This window comes from Adiantum capillus-veneris, chromosome 26, assembly GCF_014529385.1.
Source record: "Adiantum capillus-veneris isolate H3 chromosome 26, ASM1452938v2, whole genome shotgun sequence".
Taxonomy (NCBI): domain Eukaryota; kingdom Viridiplantae; phylum Streptophyta; class Polypodiopsida; order Polypodiales; family Pteridaceae; genus Adiantum; species Adiantum capillus-veneris.
The window spans coordinates 98,196,992-98,215,191 of NC_140956.1; the positions used below are offsets into that span (position 1 = coordinate 98,196,992).

Consider the following 18,200-nt stretch of genomic DNA (forward strand, 5'->3'; position numbering starts at 1 on the left):
AATGCTTGGCGATTCGATAAGGTCAACTAACATACCTGTGTCAATGACGTTATCATTCTGTCCTAGTTGTTTTCATAAACGACTAACATGAAAAACACGATGAACTCGTGAGTGCTTTGAGAGAGCTAACTTATAGGCCGCTTGACCTATAGATGGTAAACGGTCCACAATAGCGTGGTGAAAGTTTAAGAACTTTTCCCGTCTTCAGACTTTCTGAATGCTCCGGAACTTTGAGGAAAACCTTGTCTCCTTCTTCAAAAGTAGCAAGACGATGATGCTCATTAGCGTACTTCTTATATTGATCTTGAGCTTGCTTCACATTCTATCGAGCAACTCGAAGCATGTCAAAATGGTCTTAGAGAAAATCCTTCACTTGTTTTATCTTCTCCTTAGCCAACCCCACCGTAACGGGTGATCTAGGTTGAAATCCATATAAAAGCATAAATGGACTAAACCATGTAGTCACATGCTTTGAACTATTATAAGAAAATTCCAATATAGGTAAGTAGTCTTCCCAATTCGTTTGCTTCTTGTTTACGTACGCTCGTAGCATATCCTCTAGCACTTGATTAACTCTTTCTGTTTGACCATCCATTTCTGGATGATCAGCCGTACTTAGATTAAGTTTAGTTTCCAACTTTTGGAACACAACTCTCCAGAAGTGATTATCAAACTTTCAATCTCTATCACTAATGATACTAGCTGGAAGACCGTAGAGTTTATATATATGCTCTACAAATAGACGTGTTGATTCTGGTGTCTTAACCGTAGCCTTAGTGGAAATGAATCGACCCATCTTTGTGAGACGGTCTACAATTACCCAAATGGCATCATGGCCACAATTTGTAGTAGGTAGTCCTACTACAAAATCCATAGAGATACTCTCACACTTACCTTGTGGAATCTCTAAAGGATGTAAAAGGCCACCTACCTTGAGGTGCTTTGCCTTATTAACTTGGCATTATTGGCAGTTTAGTACATACTCTTCAAAATCATGATGTAAGCCAGGCCAATAAAATTGTCGTCGAACTAAGGCATACGTCTTACGGATACCTGGATTGTGAGGATTCTAGGTACTAATCCTCTATTAAGTACTTAAACTCATGATTAAGACTTAAGAAACTGAACTAAACTCAAAGAAAGACTTAAGAAGACTCTGTGTTTGATTGATTGAATGTCTGATACAAGGGCTCCTTATATAGGAGACGAATAGACACAAATGAAAAGACACGCCTCTTGGTGAAGAGACATGACTTTAGACGTAAAGACACATCCTTTCGGCGAAGAGCTGCAACCATTGGGCGAAGAGTCACACCCGTAGAGCGAAGGGGTGTGACCAGTCGTCGAAGGAGTGTGGCTTTTGGCGAAGAGGCATGTCCTTTGAGCGAAGAGTCGCAACCATCTAAGCGTAGGGGTCCTCCTTGGCATGGCACTTCGCGTATCTACATCAACAAGTAAGTATTGTAATGTAGTTAAGTCACAAACGTGACATTCCCTCCCTCTTAAAATAAAACTCAGGGTAGTTGTAGAAACTCCGGGAGGAGGAAATGTATTATCGTTGTGCTTCTGCATCCAAAGCTCTTTTTGTTAATTCCCACGTCATGTCACTGTTATTGATCATGACTATTTTGCCAAACTGAAAACTGATCATATTTGCAACTTGTCTCATCTTTTTCAAAAGTATCAGTATCACATCTGCAACTTGATTAGTGCTTTTGTCAAAGTCATTTGTAACTTCGAGCTTTGTCCAATAAAAGATTGAATCTGTATCTACTTCGAGTGAAATTGGTAAACCGACTTGCGTTTTCTGTTGGGTGATGACCACTGGTTGGAAATTTGTAAGGTATTCCATTGGTTTGTTTGGAACAGTAAAATCCTCCTGAAGGGATGTTGTAGACTGAGACATAGTAGTGTTTGGAGGTACGTCCATCTGTAAAGGTTTATATGTGAAACAAGTTGTGTCCAAATATTCAATTGCAGCGATTGAAGTCGTGCTGCAAGATTTTGTATCCAATTAGCAACATCCCTCTGGCTTCTAAACAATTGACCTCAACTGTAGTGCTTGGACATATACCTCCAGTATCTCGGGATAAGCTGCTAATTCCTCCTGCGTCATCCACTGAGCATCTAGATTCGAATAGTTCTTAAACTTAACCAAATACTTCCGTGTTATCTTGCCGGACTTAAGGGGCCGCTCCTGATGACTTACAATCTGCTCCGGTTGGAGTATTTCTTCTGTTTCCTCAACCTCGGGAGGTTCCTCAGCACTTGGCTGACTCGGAGGCAGTCCCACATACGGCCGGAGTAAACTGACATGGAAAGCATTGTGGATCCTCCAATTAGGCGGTAGCTCTAATCGGAATGTAACATCATTCACTTGCTCGGTGATCTTAAACGGCCCATAATAACGGGTAGAAAGTTTTACCACCTTCCCCTTATGAGACGCTTGTTTCTTAAGTCTTGCCTTCTCAAACTTGAGTAAGACTAACTGCCCGACCGTTAAGTCGAGATTCCTCCTGTGCTTGTCTGCAGCTTTCTTATGCTTTTCCTGAGAGCGTAAAATAGCTCTCCTAACTTGCCCGTAGACGGTGTCCAAATCCCGGACAAATTCATCTGCTGCAAAAATCTTATCCTTAGTTAAAAGGATGGATGGAAGCAAAGGCTTACCATAAAGAATCTCAAAAGGTCCTTTCCCCGTCGATGAGTGTATGGTATTGTTATACGCATACTCGACAAGAGGCAAATATTTCTCCCAGTCAGATTGCCGGTCTGACACATAAGCTTTTAACATATCTAATACTGTGGAATTGGCTATCTCACTTTGCCCGTCCGTTTCAGGATGGTAGGCAGATGAAAAATTCAACTTCGTACCAAGGTTATCCATCAAGGCACGCCAAAAATTTCCTATCATGCGAGGATCTCGATCGCTCACAATAGACTTAGGCATTCCGTGATGCTTAAAGATCTGTGCTAGAAAGACCCTAGCCATATGATCTGCTTTGATCGTTTTCTTGACTGGTATAAAGTGTGCTTGCTTGCTAAACCTGTCCACAATGGTCCAGATCGCGTCATTTCCACTCTGAATTCTAGGGAGGTCCATGATGAAGTCCATGGCAATACTTTCCCAAGGTTCATTAGGCACAGGCAAAGGTTGTAGCAACCCAGGCGTCTTATGCCGATCATACTTCACTTTTTGGCAAACCAAGCATTCCCTGACATACTTATCAATGTCTGCTTTAAGGCTAGGCCAAAAGAAATATCTTTCCATTGCTAAGGTCGTAGGGAGAATACCCCGATGACCCGCATAAGGCGAAGCGTGTGCTTCATCCATGATCTTCTTTCTTAATGGTTCCGCCACACATAATGGCCTGATGGTGGTAGAGATAACCGTCCCGAATGGAATAGGGAAACTCATTCTCTCCACGATGTAGCTTTCCCCAAACGGTGGAGAAGTCTGGATCATTCGGATACAAATCCGGTAGTGCTTCTAATTCTTGATGATACACCGAAGTGATAGCGTTCACCCTTGGCCGCCTAAACAATGCGTCCGCGACCACATTCTTACTCCCAGCCGTGTGAAGGATCTGGAAGTGAAACATAGACAAAAAGTTTACCCACCTCATCTGCTTCTCAGATAGTTTCCGTTGCGTAAGAAAATACCGCAAACTCTGGTGATCAGTCTTGGTCACAAAATCCGCTCCTACAAGATAGTGCTTCCAGTTGGATAAGGCGTGAATCACAGCCGTGAGTTCCTTTTCGTAGATTGATGCATGCAACTCTGCATCCTTAAGCCGTCTGCTTTCGTAGGCCACTACATGGCCTTCTTGGTTTAACACTGCTCCGATGCAATCGCTTGAAGCATCGCATTGAACCTCAAATGGTTTTCTTAAGTCAGACATTATCAAAATAGGTCCATGGCTTAGCAAGTGCTTGAGCCGATCAAAAGCTCCTTGTTGTCTCGATCCCCATCTGAAAGGAATCTTCTTCTTTGTCAAATCATGAAGTGGTCCTGCTACATGAGCAAATCCTCGAACAAACCTTCGATAATACGAACATAATCCCAGGAAACTACGTACATCATGTACCGTAGGGGGAATAGGCCAATCTTCTACCACTCGGATCTTGGCAGGATCCATACTCACTTGATTGTGAGAGATTATATGGCCGAGATAGTGTATCTCTGAGAGAAAGAACTCGCTCTTCTTTGCATTCACATGCAACTCATGCTTTCGCAATTCTTGAAACACTAAGTCCAAGTGCTTCCGATGTTCCTCTTCTAACTTAGAGAAGATGAGTATGTCATCAAAGAATACTCCCGTAAAAGCTCGATACGGGCTGAAAATGCGGTCCATCATGCGATTGAACGTCGCAGGAGCATTGGTCAAGCCGAAAGGCATTACCAAAAATTTATATAGCCCAAAGGTTGTGCGGAAAGCAGTCTTATGGACATCCTCAGGGGCGATCCGTATCTGATGATACCCACTCTTTAAGTCTATGCGACTAAAGACACTTGCACCCTGCAACTTATGAAGTATATCATCAATCCGAGGGATCGGAAAGCGATTCTTGATTGTGATCTTGTTTAAAGACCGATAGTCTATACACATTCGAAACGTGCCATCTTTCTTCTGCACCAGTAGAACTGGAGAGCAGTAGGGTGAAGCACTTGGCCGTACTAACCCTTTCTCTAGAAGCTCGTAGACTTGCTTCAAAATTTCCTTTTGCTGAGCAAGACTTACCCGATAAGGGGTTTGATTGGGAGGCGAGCTACCCGGTATGAGATCTATGCGGTGATCTTCCGAGCGTACCGGAGGGAGTTCATCAGGAAGTGTTTCCGTGAAACAATCCTTGTACTTCTCAATAAATTGAAGACGCTTGATTTCCAAACTAGAGAGAGAGTCTCTACTAGTTTTATCCTTTGCAAAAATCAAGTAAGCAAAAACACATTTCTTCATTTCTTTCTTAATGGAGATATGGCTTACAATTGGGAATTGCCAATCTCCTGCATCAGCTTGAATCTTTATTTTCTTACCCCCATGATCAAAAGTGAGAGTCTTTTCCACATAATCGGGAATAGGTGTCATGTGAAAGTGCCATGGCATACCCAAGATGATATCACATCCCTCGATGGGTGCCATCAAAAATGATTCGCGGTCCTTGTACTCGCCGATCCGAAGATTGAGTTGTCCTTGCACGGGAGTTGCATTGATTGTCAACCCCTCGAATGCCGATCCGGATGTAACCGGTGTGCCAAACTGAGCCGGTGTGAGGCACAATCGTTCCGCAGTATCCAAGGAGATGAAGTTATCCGTGGATCCTGGATCATAAAGAATCAGTACTCGCTGGTTGTTCAAAGACCCCCAGCCCTTCAGAAGTTGACGCTTCCCTTTCTTCGTTTCTGTGTTTCCTTGAACGTCTGGAATTGAGTTCGAGCTTGGCAGTGCGGGTTCCTTCCTTGCTTTCTCTTGCCTCGTAGAGGCTTGTTCTTGCCGTTGCTGCTTTAGCGGGCAATCCGGTTTCATATGTCCTTTCTCACCACAGTAGAAGTATCTTCCTTCCTCTCTGAAAGTTTGAAGTTGAGTAGGAGAAAGATACTTAGTTTGCTTGCCAGTGCCCTCTGGCTTCTTAGAATGATCGTCTCTAGATGGAGGACGTTTTCTTCCTTGGCTCCCATGGTCATCGTAGACCCCTCTTTGTCTCGCACGGTAAGTGCTATGCTCCATCTTTCTGGGCGTCCCAGTTGAGTGCAAATCCTCAGCAATGATTGTTGACTCCATCATCCTTTGAAGAGTATCATGTGGATACACCTTCATACTCTTTCGAAGCTGCGGTTGGAGACCCGCTTTGAACTTTCTTTTCTTTTCCTCGTCGGCAATCTTCATAAAGGGAGTGACCTTCAGAAGAACCGACCAATACTTGTCCACATAGGTCGTTACTTTTTCATGTTCCTTCTGGGCAAGCCAGTCCCATTCCTTCCATATGTCCCACTCGAAGTCAAGCGGAAGAAATTGTTCATAAAATTCAGATTTGAAGCTCTCCCAAGTTCTGGCCTGAGAACCTTCCAGAATCTTGGCTAACCACCAATTACTTGCCGTTTCCTTGAGGTGCATCCCCACATGGCGTAATTTGGATTTTTCTGTGAAGTGCCCATTGGTAAAGGCGACTTCAAACTGTCTGATGAAGGACAGTGCTTTGGAGATGTCTCTCCGTCCGTTGTAGGTTTCGAACTTGATGTCCTTGTCACCTGATTTGAAGACTCTCATGCGATGTTGAGACTTGCGACCATGCTTCTTGAATCGAGGCTTATCTTTAGGTTGATGAAGAGTAGTAGTAGTAGCGGCTTCCTCCTTCTGACGAGATGATCGAGAAGTAGAAGTATAATCAGGAGAGTAAGATGGTGATGAGATTGAGATGTCCTTGCTCTCGTCTAGCAAAGAGAGCGCTTTTTCCTGGCCTTTCCTTGAAGTAGGCCGTTCATTCCGATCCGAAGATCCTTTGTGCACCTCGGCACATTCCCGATCCGAAGATCCTTTGTGCACATCGGCGATGTTCCCGATCCCGATCCTCTTCAGCGCTTCTCCCTTGGCTCAACATGCTTCTTCCCGTTCTTCCCGAAATCGTCCTTCTTTGCAAAGAAAGAGAGGAGTCTGAGCTCTGATACCACTGTCACAAAACGGGAGCGTACACGAGCACTTGAAAATCTGAAAATTAAAATACTTTGCAAATGTGAGAGAAGGAAGAAGATCGACACAGTATTGGGGACCAAAAGATGGGCTGGTCCCCCCCTCGTTAAGAATATTCTTTTATTCAAGGAGAATTCTTATACAAGCACGAGAACCCAAGGAAACCCCTCCGTTCTGTAATCTTAGACCCGAAGGTCGTGCTTTCCCGTAAAGGGCTTGGGCACAAGGCCATTCCTTCCCGTAAGGGACTTAGGCGCGAAGCCGTACTTTCTCGTAAGGGACTTAGGCGTGAAGCCGTACTTTCTCGTAAGGGACTTAGGCGTGAAGCCGTACTTCCCGTTAAGGGCCTTCCCGTAAGATGGGAGATTCCTGCAAAACAAACCACACAAACATGCGACAACAATTTGTATGGCGAATCCACAATAGATACCTGTCGCTCTTGCGCGGGAAAAAGCGACTTCCGTGCTTCGTAGTCTCGCAATCTCTTGCGGCAGAGTCTTCTCTTGCTGACGTTGGTACCCCCTTTGAGTGAGGGCATGTGGTGCTTTTATAGCTCCCGGGCCACGGCACGAATAGTTGCTCGCGTAGAGATCACGGCCGTTTTTTTTTTTTAAACGCAGTTCTACCCGAAATAGGGAGAGAGAATTCGCTGGCTGGTTTTGTTGCTTTATCTTCTAAGTGGCTGCCCACTTATTGAGTGGGCGGCCGGCATATTTTAAAATTGGTCTGAACCTGCCCAAAAACTCAATAAAACCTTCTAAGTTAAAACCAATGCATTTCACGACACTTCCCAGGTGTCCCTGGATGCAATCACATGCACGAATGCAATGCAAACATAGATTCCTCGCGGGAAAGCGCCTGCCTTCCCGCGATTGTTCCTGCTTTTCGTAAAAAGCTTCATTGAACCCATCTTTATTCTTGTGCTTGCGTTCTTACGTGTATTTTCTTACTCAGTTCGGATTTCCTCCCTAGCCTACGGGATGCCCCCTTATTGATGCACCCGTCACCCATCATGTGACGCATCAGAGGCACTCGTAACCCGACCCTTTCCACCGAACTTACGAAAACTCCTTCGCGATGTTTACCGTCACCCATCAAATGACACATCAGAGTTGTCCGTTCCTGATGGCAGTTCCTGTAGCTACAATCTTCTAACAGTTCTTAGTGAACATAATAAAATATCCTAAACAAGAGATTTAATCATTTAAAAAAAAGAAAATAGTCCAATTAGCAACAGCATGACATATTGTATGTTGAGCATGTTTCTCTCATGGATGGGCACGAATGTATGCGGAATTTTCATGAAAAGTTGAAAAGTCTGTATGTCAAGAAGTCACATTCCATGTTTCTTCCTTGGTATGACAGTTTGTGAGTCTATTCGTAGACCGTGCATGCCCACTCACTTAGCATAGATGCATATCCTCCGGTTGCACACAGCATGATCATCGGAATTCCCATCAGAATCCATTCGCATCAATTAGGAGAATTTTCCAGTGCATTTAGCCTATTTTCCTATTTATTGGGATTTTCATTTATTATTTTTAAGTGACTTTCCAACAAAAGTAGGTAGGGCAATTTTGCTAAGTTTCTATATAAGCAAACCCAAGTTAGCACTAAATGGCAGAAGAGGCAGCAGGAGCTTACCGCTCAACAGGCAACTTCTTAGTAGTAAACCCCCCCCCCACCCCCCCCCCCCCCCCCCCCCCCCACCCCCAGCACGTAGCCTCGCCATATTTCCCCATCCCTTGGCGTTTCCAAGCATCAGCATCGCCATCGACTCATCCTCTTGGTGTTTCCCCCCTACAGCCAGCCATCGCCCACAAACCTCCCCTCCCGGCGGTTGTGTCCCCTTCAAGCAACACCAATCACTAGCGTTTTTGACAAGCAGCATCAGCCCCAAAACCCTAGCGTTTTGGCATTCCATATCTTCAGCAATCAGCGTTTTGCCCTCAGTTCAGGCCCTTGAAAAACGCAGCCATTGCGGCGATTTTGCAGCAGGTTTGCAGCCATAAAAAACGCAGCAGTACATCAGCCCCATCAGCGTTTTCTCAGCGTTTTTTTCAGCAGGTACATCAGCCCTTACAAACGCAGCCAAAGGGGTACAGATCCTCAACGTTTTGTCCCCCAGCAGGAGCCTCGACAACCTGATCATTTTCAGCCACAAAACAGCAAGAAAACAGTCATTTCCAGCCATGAAGACAACCCCGAATTCAGCCCTAGAAGATCACAGATTTCAGCCTTAGCCGTCGTCATCACCGTCGTCGTCGTCGGCATAGTCCCATTGCATCAGTCCATAGCATCTGCATTGTACGCATTTGTGCAATCAAGTTAGACCACTCTCGCCGACGAGAGTGGGGCCTTCGGAGGAGGGTTTTACAACCCCTCGGTGTCGTATCTCTTCTCTCTCCTTCGGTGTCGTATCTCTTCTCTCTCCTTCTCTCAGTCTCATTCATTTGCACGCACAATATCCACTCACTTTGTTCGTGATCATAGCACTCTCCATAAGACGGAAAGCTCTCTTTCCCTAAGAACTAAAGGAACCTTGAGCAATAAGGATCACTAATCTTGAGAAAAAACAACATTCATTCCGCTGCACCTAACAACATCCTCTTACTATACGAATTCCAGTGCCGACCAACTCCCCGTCTGCGGGTGAAACTATCGTTCACATTGGCCATAGAATGTCCAACCATTTGCAACTTCAAAAAGAGGGTCTCAAAAATAAAACAAAAATCATTGGAAAGAAACCAACAACTAAGGTTAGCAGTTGCCAGATCCTCGTGACATACTTAACAATTGCAACGTCCTCGTGACATACTTAACAATTGCCACGTCCTCGTGACATACCCCCCTCTTGAAATCGCAAACGTCCTCGATTGCATACCAAAAATACACGCCACTGATGATCTTGTGTTATCAACACTCTTTTATCATCGCATGTATCCGCAAGAAAGGTCGTAACACGTAGATACAAATGACTTAATGAGACCTTCATACTTTTGTCATTTCCATCTATTACACTCAATTCATATGTAATTTGATGTGCTAGCCCTATCATTGCCCCTCCTTTGCACACGTTGGGTTGGGGCATAAGTAGGTTGTAACCCAAAGGCTTCAAGATAAAGCTGCAATACATTTGGTGACTCTGACAATTCATGCTCTTCCATCCACTTTGCATCCATAGGTGGATAATTCTTGAACTTCACCAAGTAGCGTCTTGCAACCTGTCCTTCAACTTTTCTATCCTTATGTGCCAAAACTTGCTCACGTACACCAAGATCTCATCAAGTTCCTCAACTTCTGTCTCATCCTCGTCTGGCTGGCACATCACCCACGAAGAGTCTTAGGAGACTCATATGGAACGCATTATGAATCTTCCATGTATCAGGCAATTTAATCCTGTAAGCCACGTCGTTGATCTTGTCAAGCACTTGAAAAGGCGCATAGTAACGCATACTGAACTGAGCAAATAACCATTTCTTGCCCTTCATCTTCTTTAACCTTGCCTTCTCGAATCTTAACAAAACCCAATCACCAAGTGATAACAGCAATTCACGACGATGACGATCAGCAGTCTTTTTTTGCTTTGCTTGATTCTTCTCTAAGGCAACTTTAATTTTCTTATACAGTTCATCCATGTTCTCAATAGATCGATCTGTCTCAAAGATCTTGTCCTTTGTATGCAAAATGGGAGGAACTTTTTTGTCGCCTTCAACAATCTCAAAAGGTGCCTTGCCAATCAATGAATGCACCGTATTATTGTACGCATACTCAAGCATAGGCAAATACTATTCCCACTTGTCCTTATTGTCAGTGCACATCTAACCCTATGTGTACGTGGACAAGCTACTTCATAACATGGATTCAGTTCAATTAGCTTAGGAAGTGATCAGGCACTTTTGTGAGTCTGTTCGCGGACCGTGCATGTCCAGACACTTAGAATAGATGCATATCCTCTGTTTGCACACAGCATGATCATCAAATTACCATCAGAAGCCATCAGGAGCATTTTTACAGTGCATAGTGTAACAAACTGCTGACGTGTCAAAGCCTAAAGAATGGAGCCAACTTACAGATGCCTGTCGAGGGGCCTAAACCCTAAGAAGAACAAGTAATAGAAGAAGAAGTCCTATCAACTTATGGAGACCCCGTCCGATGGGGACCCAAGTGACATAAAGGATTAAAATAAAGCAGGACCCGCACACATGCAAAAACTAATGACGTGGAGGATTTTCGAAAATTGCGCTGACATGATGACGTGGAGGGCTGTACAGATTTGCGCGTTTTGCGTTGGCTGATGACATGACAGGCTATACGGATTTCCGTGATTTACACTGGAAGCTATTTGAGCATTGCTTTTAAACCAGATGCTTTTAAGTTTGAAGGCTTTTTACTGTAAACTGCTTTTTAGGCCAAGGGCCTTTAAATATGAGGTTAGGGCTCATTCTATAGGATGCTTCCTCGTGAAGGTGCAGAGTCTCGAGTACCGGCTTGTACTGTGTTGATGCAATATAAAGAAATACCGAAAGGGGCGCCAAGGTTTGGCACCAATACTCTCTAGGCTGGAATTCCACCACTCCGAGTCGCTTGTTGTCTCTTTCTCTTTCACTTTAGTTGTTATTGAAGTGCTAACAGTCTGTTCAGTCTGTTCTTTTTCTATTGGCACGTGGTGCCCGTCTTGTGACACATGGACCTATTTTCCCTATTTTAGCCAAATTTCACTTATTATTTTAAGTGACTTTTATTGGGAACTAGGTACGGCAATTTTGATAGCCAAGTATATAAGAAAACCTAGCGCTAGCACTTTCTGACAAAAGAGGTAGCAAGTACACTTGTTCAACAGGCACCTTCTAAACAAGACCCCCAACAAGACACCTAGCGTTTTTTGCAACAGATGAACCCTAGCGTTTTCTGCATCAAGCACAGCTAGAGTTCTTTCAGCAAGATCAGCCTCTTCCGATTTTGCATTGCAGCAGCCTGGCGACAGCAGGATCAAGGAGATCCATAGCGTCTTTGCAGCAGCACGACATTCAGCCCTAGCGTTTTTGGATCAGCAGGAAAAATCAGCGTTTTGCAGATTCACCGCGACGGAACCACCAGAAGCACCAACGTTTTGACTTTTCAACATCAAGACTCCGCACCACAAGTCCCAAACCTCGCAGATCTCACCTTCCAACAGCAGATCCTCGTCGCACGGTCAGATCCAGCGTAGTTTGCAGTTTCAGCCCTGGAAACGCAGATTTCAGCATCTGCGTTTTCAGCGTGTCGTCGTTGCATCGTCGTCATCACCCGTTGTCATCGACATAGAGTCAGAATCCAGCAGATACAAGATTTGCAGATTTCAACCCTTAGCGTTTTCATATTTCAGCTCGTCTCATCGTCGTCCTCATAGTCATCGACATCGTCGGCAAGTCCAAGCATTGTAGAGATTTGTGCAATCAATAGTAGACCACTCTCACCATAGAGAGTAGGGCCTTCGGAGGAGGGTTTGACAACATTCTGGTGTCGTATTCTTCTCTCTCTATCTCTCAGTCTCAGCACCTTCATTCACAGTGTTCATCACTTTGTTTGTGTCCATTGCACTCTCTCACTAAAGGAACGGAAGGCTCTCCCTTCCGTAAGTAAAAGAAACATTTGAGCACAATTCGGAGCACTCATCTTGAGCAAAGTTTGACATTCACTTCCGCTTCACCTTACATTGGTATCAGAGCTTTGGCAGTGTTCTGTATCACTCAAGGAAAGAACCACAAGAATTTTTTTTGCTCGTTGTGGTCGCACGTAACCCAAGACCTCTTGGGCGTGTCGATTCCTAATCGTGTTTTTGAAGAGTGACAAGAAACCCAAGATAGAAGGGCTTGTCCAACCTCCCCTTGTGCCTCTTTTCACTCATTGAGAGCAGACCGTGCACTTAGCGGCCGGCAAGTCGACGTGAGGTGGGAAAAAGCAACCTTGGTGTGAGCGCAAGGCCGCCAAGGGGTGCACCCGCGGAAAAGAGAAGAGCTTGGGTAAAGAGAAGATCCTTCTCTAACACAGATTGCAAGCTATAGAAGAACCTCAAGAACAAAGACCCACAAGAACCCCAAGTTCCTCGTGAACTTAAGAACCCACGACTTCAGTGTATGGTCATCACCCGAAGCGGAATGGATACTTCGCATGGAGGTGATGAGCATGAAGAAGGCGGAGAAGAATTTTCCCCACCAGGAGGTTTTTCCGACCCTCCCCCTTCCCCATCTACGCCAAGGATTGCACTAACTCCTATGGAGGCTTTGGAGCAGATGTTTATGGACAGGAGGATAGACTAGAAGCGCAACGCGCTGCCTTGGAGCGCAAGCGCAAAGAAAGACAAGCAGCATGGGAGCAAAGAAAGGAAGAATTGGATCGTAAACACGAAGAAAGAGAAGCAGAAAGAAAGGCTGACTTGGAGTGTGAGCGTGAGCAGGCACGCGAAGTGGCCAAAGAAAGAATGGCAGTCTTAGCATGAGCATGAGCACGCACACTTGACAACCAAAGAAACCCTAGCCGAATTCGATTGCAAGTGCGAAGACAGACGATTAGAGTATGAAGCGCAGAGCACCCAACAAATGCAAGAGTTGTTGCGACTTTTTTCTAATGTGCAGGCGCAGATTGCAAAGGATCAGGAGAAGAAGAGTCTCTCAGTCTCTTCTTTTCCAAAGCATGACACACATGATTTGCATGATAATGATAAGCATGATGATTTGCATGATCAAGATGTGATTACTCACAAGCACGATGATTTGCAGGAAGAAACTGTAATTGTTTACAAGAATGATGGTTTAGTTGATACTTTTTCTAGTGAAGCTAACCTCATTGCAGATTCGATCAATCACGAAGAACCGATCTTGGCTTTCGAGTCGAGTATTACAACGTTCATTCTAGAATAAGACTCAATGGTTCCCAGAAGCCTCTGCTTCATATTCCTAGGGCAAAACCCTATTCCAAGGAACTTTGTTCCTTATTCCAAATCCTCGAGAATCAATGTTCTCGCCTCTGGATCTCACCTTCCAAACTTGGGGCATGGCATCCCTGCAACTCTTTTCCGACTCTGTTTCCAGAGTCCTCTTCCTGCAGAATAACTCTGCTTTCCTAGACACGAAGTCCTTCCCTTGGGAATTTCAACTTTCAAATCACATCTCGAGAGTCTACCACTCTCGGATCCGTGGCTCTACTTCCCAAACTCGAGTACGAAACCCTTGGGCTGATCTGGCTCTAGTTCCTCAGAGCGCTTTTTTCTATTGCAAAGACCCATGCCTACCTTTGCTCCTACTCCCTCATGAAGAGGAAGTACATATGCAAGCACACACAAACACGGGACAACAATTTGTATGGCAAATCCACAATTGATACCTCTTGCTCTTTGCGAGAGAAAAGGCGACCTCCATGCTTCGTAGTCTCGCAATCTCTTGCATCTTCTGGCGGCAGAATCTCCTCTTGCTGGCGCTGTCAACTCCTCTCTGATGCTTTTATAGCTCCCTGGTCACGACAAGAATAGCTGAGCGCTGGCTGCTCACATAGAGATCGCCGTCATTTTTCTTTTTCTTTTCTTTTCTTTTGGCTCTTTTGCCAGAAAAAAAGAGAGAAAAATCGATGGCTGGTTCTTACTGCTTTATTTAATCAGTTGCCCACTTATTAAGTAGGCGGCTGGTCACCTTTTAAAAATGATATGAATTTTCCCAAAAACTCAATAAAAGTTAAAAACAATGCTTTCACAACACTTCCCAAAGCGTCCCTGGATACAAGCACAGTTGCAATGCAGACATAAACTTCCTCGCAGGAAAGCATCTGCTTTCCCGAAAAGCAACCTGCTTTCTCAGAAAGCAACTGTATTCCCTCAAAGTTTCCTCTAAACCCATCTTCATTCAAGTGCTTGCTTTTCCTTGTGCACAATTCTAACAGAGTTCGGAATTTCCTCCTGACTATGGATATTCCCTTTTCGATACACCCGTCACCCACCTTGTGACGCATCAAGAATACCCATCACCTAGTCTTCTCCTACTGAACTTATGGTACAATCTCCTTCGCGATGCGATATGTCACCCATCCTATGACGCATCAGAGATGTTCGTTCTCGCATGGTCAAATACTTCTTCTCGATGCTCCCTGTCACCCATCCGATGTGACGCATCAGAAGTACCCGTTCTTGGTGGCCTTACAGATATTCCCTTTCACAGTGCTCCCGTCATTACTCTGAATAACGCACTAGAAATAATTTGTACTCGGATGTCTCCAGTGACAAAAACCTTCTCACTTAGAATTCCAATAATTCATTTTAAATTGTTTTTCTTGGTGTTTCAAGCGAGAAAACCCTCTCACTTATAAATCCAATAACTCATTTATAATTATTTTCCTGTCAGATAAAGCCAATTTAGCAACAGGTGCAGATATGGGACCATCATAGTCGAGCTTGCAAACTAATGGATGGAGATGTATGGAGAGACCTCTGGTTTCTATGATTTCCCGGATGATTAGGGCCAAGGCCTCTATACCACATGAGATTATTCGAGCAGAGCTTGCTGCTCCCCCGCTGGTCATAGAGGCACTTACCAAATCCGTCTCTTTTATACACAATATTTGGGATCTCCCCAAAGATTCGACACCTTGCCTCACACGGAGGCACAGCTTGTTGGTATGCACAGATCTGAGATGACATCCTGGTTTCACCTACATGGATTTAGTATGGACAGACTAATCTCCTTCCAGTACTTGCTAGATGCACCCTCCTTGTCTCTCACGCAGACCGAGATAACACGCCTCATCTATTTATCCCATGGGATACGATGTGCTATTGGTCAAATACATACATCATCACACCAGCTAGAGATTGAAACTGGCACATTTAGGAGAGTACCAGCAGAGGCCAGGATTTGCCAGTTGTGTCATATAGAGCCAGAGACAAAGTTGCATCACATGTCACTGTCCATTGTACTATGAGATACGAGGCCGCTTTCACTATCTATTCAGAGAGGGCTTTGGACCATTGGTTACCTTGTGTTTGAACTTTGCACCAACAACTATAGCTTGATGGAGAATCTTACATACTTATCATTTTTCCAACCAAACTTACAAGACGTAAGAAAAAATCCATGAAAATGACGAAGCTAAACCACCCCACCCGACTATGTGACCCAAAAACCTACCCCAAACACATGAATCTGTCATCTCTATCGCTGTAAGTAATTGGCTCATGGTAGTCAACCACAAGGCATTATAACCATCAAGTCAGCATGCACAATATTGATTGCCATCCCAACCAACCAAAAAAATTCTGTAATTGGAATAAAGGACACATCAGACACACAAAACAGGTGCCCTTACCACTGACTGATTTCCAATAATTTCACCAATATTCTTTGGGCTGTACTTCTGCGGCCAGGCCTCAGTTTCCACTCCTGTTCTTGATTTTTCCCCAATGGCAGACGAGAAGGTTTGCTTATCTCTAGGTGCTCCTGTAGAACTTGTGCTAGCTGGCTGAGCTGGGCTTGCTCTTGCTGGTTGTTGCCTAGGAGATTCTGCATCTGTGAAATACGAAGAGCATGGAAAAGAGAGAATTCATAGTCTTAAAAAGCAAGTTGAAGATACTTCCTGATAGCTGCCAATGTGTAGCACCCTTTATCCCAAAAAATTTATTACCTTGCAAATTTGACTTCTTCTCTTGTTGCTTTGGAGGTGGCTTGCTGGGTTTTGAAGATCGAATCAGGTCAAATAGTCCATCCTCGGTAAGAAAAGGCACCCTAGAGAAAGGTTGTCACAAGCCCCAAAAAAAAAAGCTTACTAAAACAGCTTGCAGGAACAATATAGCTCCCTACAATCAACCTCTGCCTGCTTCTGCACGCACTAAAGCTAAAGAATAGGTGAGTGCAAACCCAAGCTCTTTAGCCTTCTGTGACTTGCGACCCCCAACATCCTCATCAGCCAGTAGATAACTCTGGAAACACCAAACCAACAAAGCAAGGAACTAATTGGCAAAGGCCATGAGAGAAAGACTTACAGTTTTTCACTCAATAAAGAGACACTCACTGTCTTTTTGCTGATGGATGTAGTTACTCTTCCACCGTGCCGCTTTATCAAATCTTCGGCCTCTTCTCGTTCTAAGCTGCTCAAGAAGGTAGTAGGGAATATGATTAACCATAAACAAGCCCCTGTCAATGGTCCTTGACAAAAGTGAGTAACATTAACCTGTCAAGAGTTCCACTGATGACAAATGTAGAGCCAGCAAGGCAATTCTCTGCACCTTCTGGTACATCCTGATACATAAATATTCGCCAACATCAAGCTGTAAATCTGATACAAGGGTACATTGATTATTTATGTATTGCCATTGAGGCGTCATTGGAATGCATTCACTTGATTGCCCACCTTTTCACCTTTATGAGGTGGAGGCTGCCTCGGTTGGTAGAAAGGAGCTCCAGCTCTACCTCCTCCACCTCGGCCACGACCAGAAGACGCTGGCTTACTCTGTTCAGGAGAAGTCGATGGCACACCAGAGCGTCCACGACCCCTGCCTCGCCCTCGACCTCGACTGCTAGCGGGTGACGCAGACGAAGGGGTTTGAGCTACATCCTCAAAATCATCTTCATCCGGTGTACTAGCCCTTGCTGATGATGTTTTGGGCTTCTGATCGACGTGCAGAGGAGCCTGTTCAATGCGTGTTTTCTTAGGAGACGGGAAAGAAGGCTGCTTGGGCTCGGAGGTAGGGTTCTCTTGTTTTCGTTTTCCCGCGGAAGAGAGCTGGTGACCATCGTCATCGCTTCCCGGCTTTGCCTTCGAGCCCGGGAAATACTTACTGGTCTTTTTCAAATCCGCCCGCGAGTCCGGGATAGCTGGTGATTGCTGCTCTGCCGCCTTCTTCTCCTTGGGCGACGCATCGTTGCTTTCCTTCTTGTGCGGCTGCTTCAAAAACCATCGCCGAATGTCTGTGTCCCCCATTAGTCCAAACTACTATTTCCGAGCGGTAAATGCTGAAAATGGTTCTAAGATTTCTAGCTTCAACTGAAAGTTTTACAATGATTTTTGGACAAGAGAACGGAAATAAAACCAAGCCCATTAAGAGGGCCTTCCCGTAGGCTTGCCTCCAAGAGCGTTGGTGACTCTGAAGGCCTTCCTTGATCGGCACCGACTAAAAAAGTGCCACTGGTATGGAGAGTGGTTCAAAAGCATGCTACTCCCGATTCATGGCATGATTTTGGTAATGCAGCAAGTGCCCACCCTCCAAAAATGGGCTACAAGCCTTTAAGTACAAATAATGTTGACGGTAGTCATTGACCATCTTAGCTCGCAGACAATTTCCTTGCTGACTGTGGAGCTGGCACATGTAACTACCAATTTCAAAAGGCCATCTTTGTAGAAGTCATTTGTAGGGTACCTCGGTCATTAGGGATTGGATACAAACCATTGCAAAATATAATGCAGCCTTAGAAGAAAACAACACAGCAACAAAGCAAAGTATATCTAGCGTTGCAAATTCCACTCCTTTTGTATTCATATTCATGGTAGCAGCTT

General features: G+C 44.7%; 1 protein-coding gene across 2 annotated transcripts in view; it reads right to left on the reverse strand.

The window, feature by feature from the left end:
* Positions 1–17,815, reverse strand: part of RFC1 (replication factor C1) — a 77,748-nt gene extending 59,933 nt beyond the window's left edge. Inside the window, exons 1-6 of one of the 2 annotated variants that reach the window (XM_086501962.1) lie at positions 17,058–17,815; positions 16,878–16,945; positions 16,719–16,794; positions 16,565–16,626; positions 16,332–16,432; positions 16,017–16,216 (exon numbers count right to left, since the gene is read on the reverse strand). In XM_086501962.1, the coding sequence (XP_086358088.1) occupies positions 16,017–16,216; positions 16,332–16,432; positions 16,565–16,626; positions 16,719–16,794; positions 16,878–16,945; positions 17,058–17,627 (1,077 nt within the window). In that variant the 5' untranslated portion in view covers positions 17,628–17,815. The remainder of the gene's footprint in view (positions 1–16,016; positions 16,217–16,331; positions 16,433–16,564; positions 16,627–16,718; positions 16,795–16,877; positions 16,946–17,057) is intronic. The other variant, XM_086501963.1, reaches the window with a different exon arrangement.
* Positions 17,816–18,200: the final 385 nt, after the last annotated feature.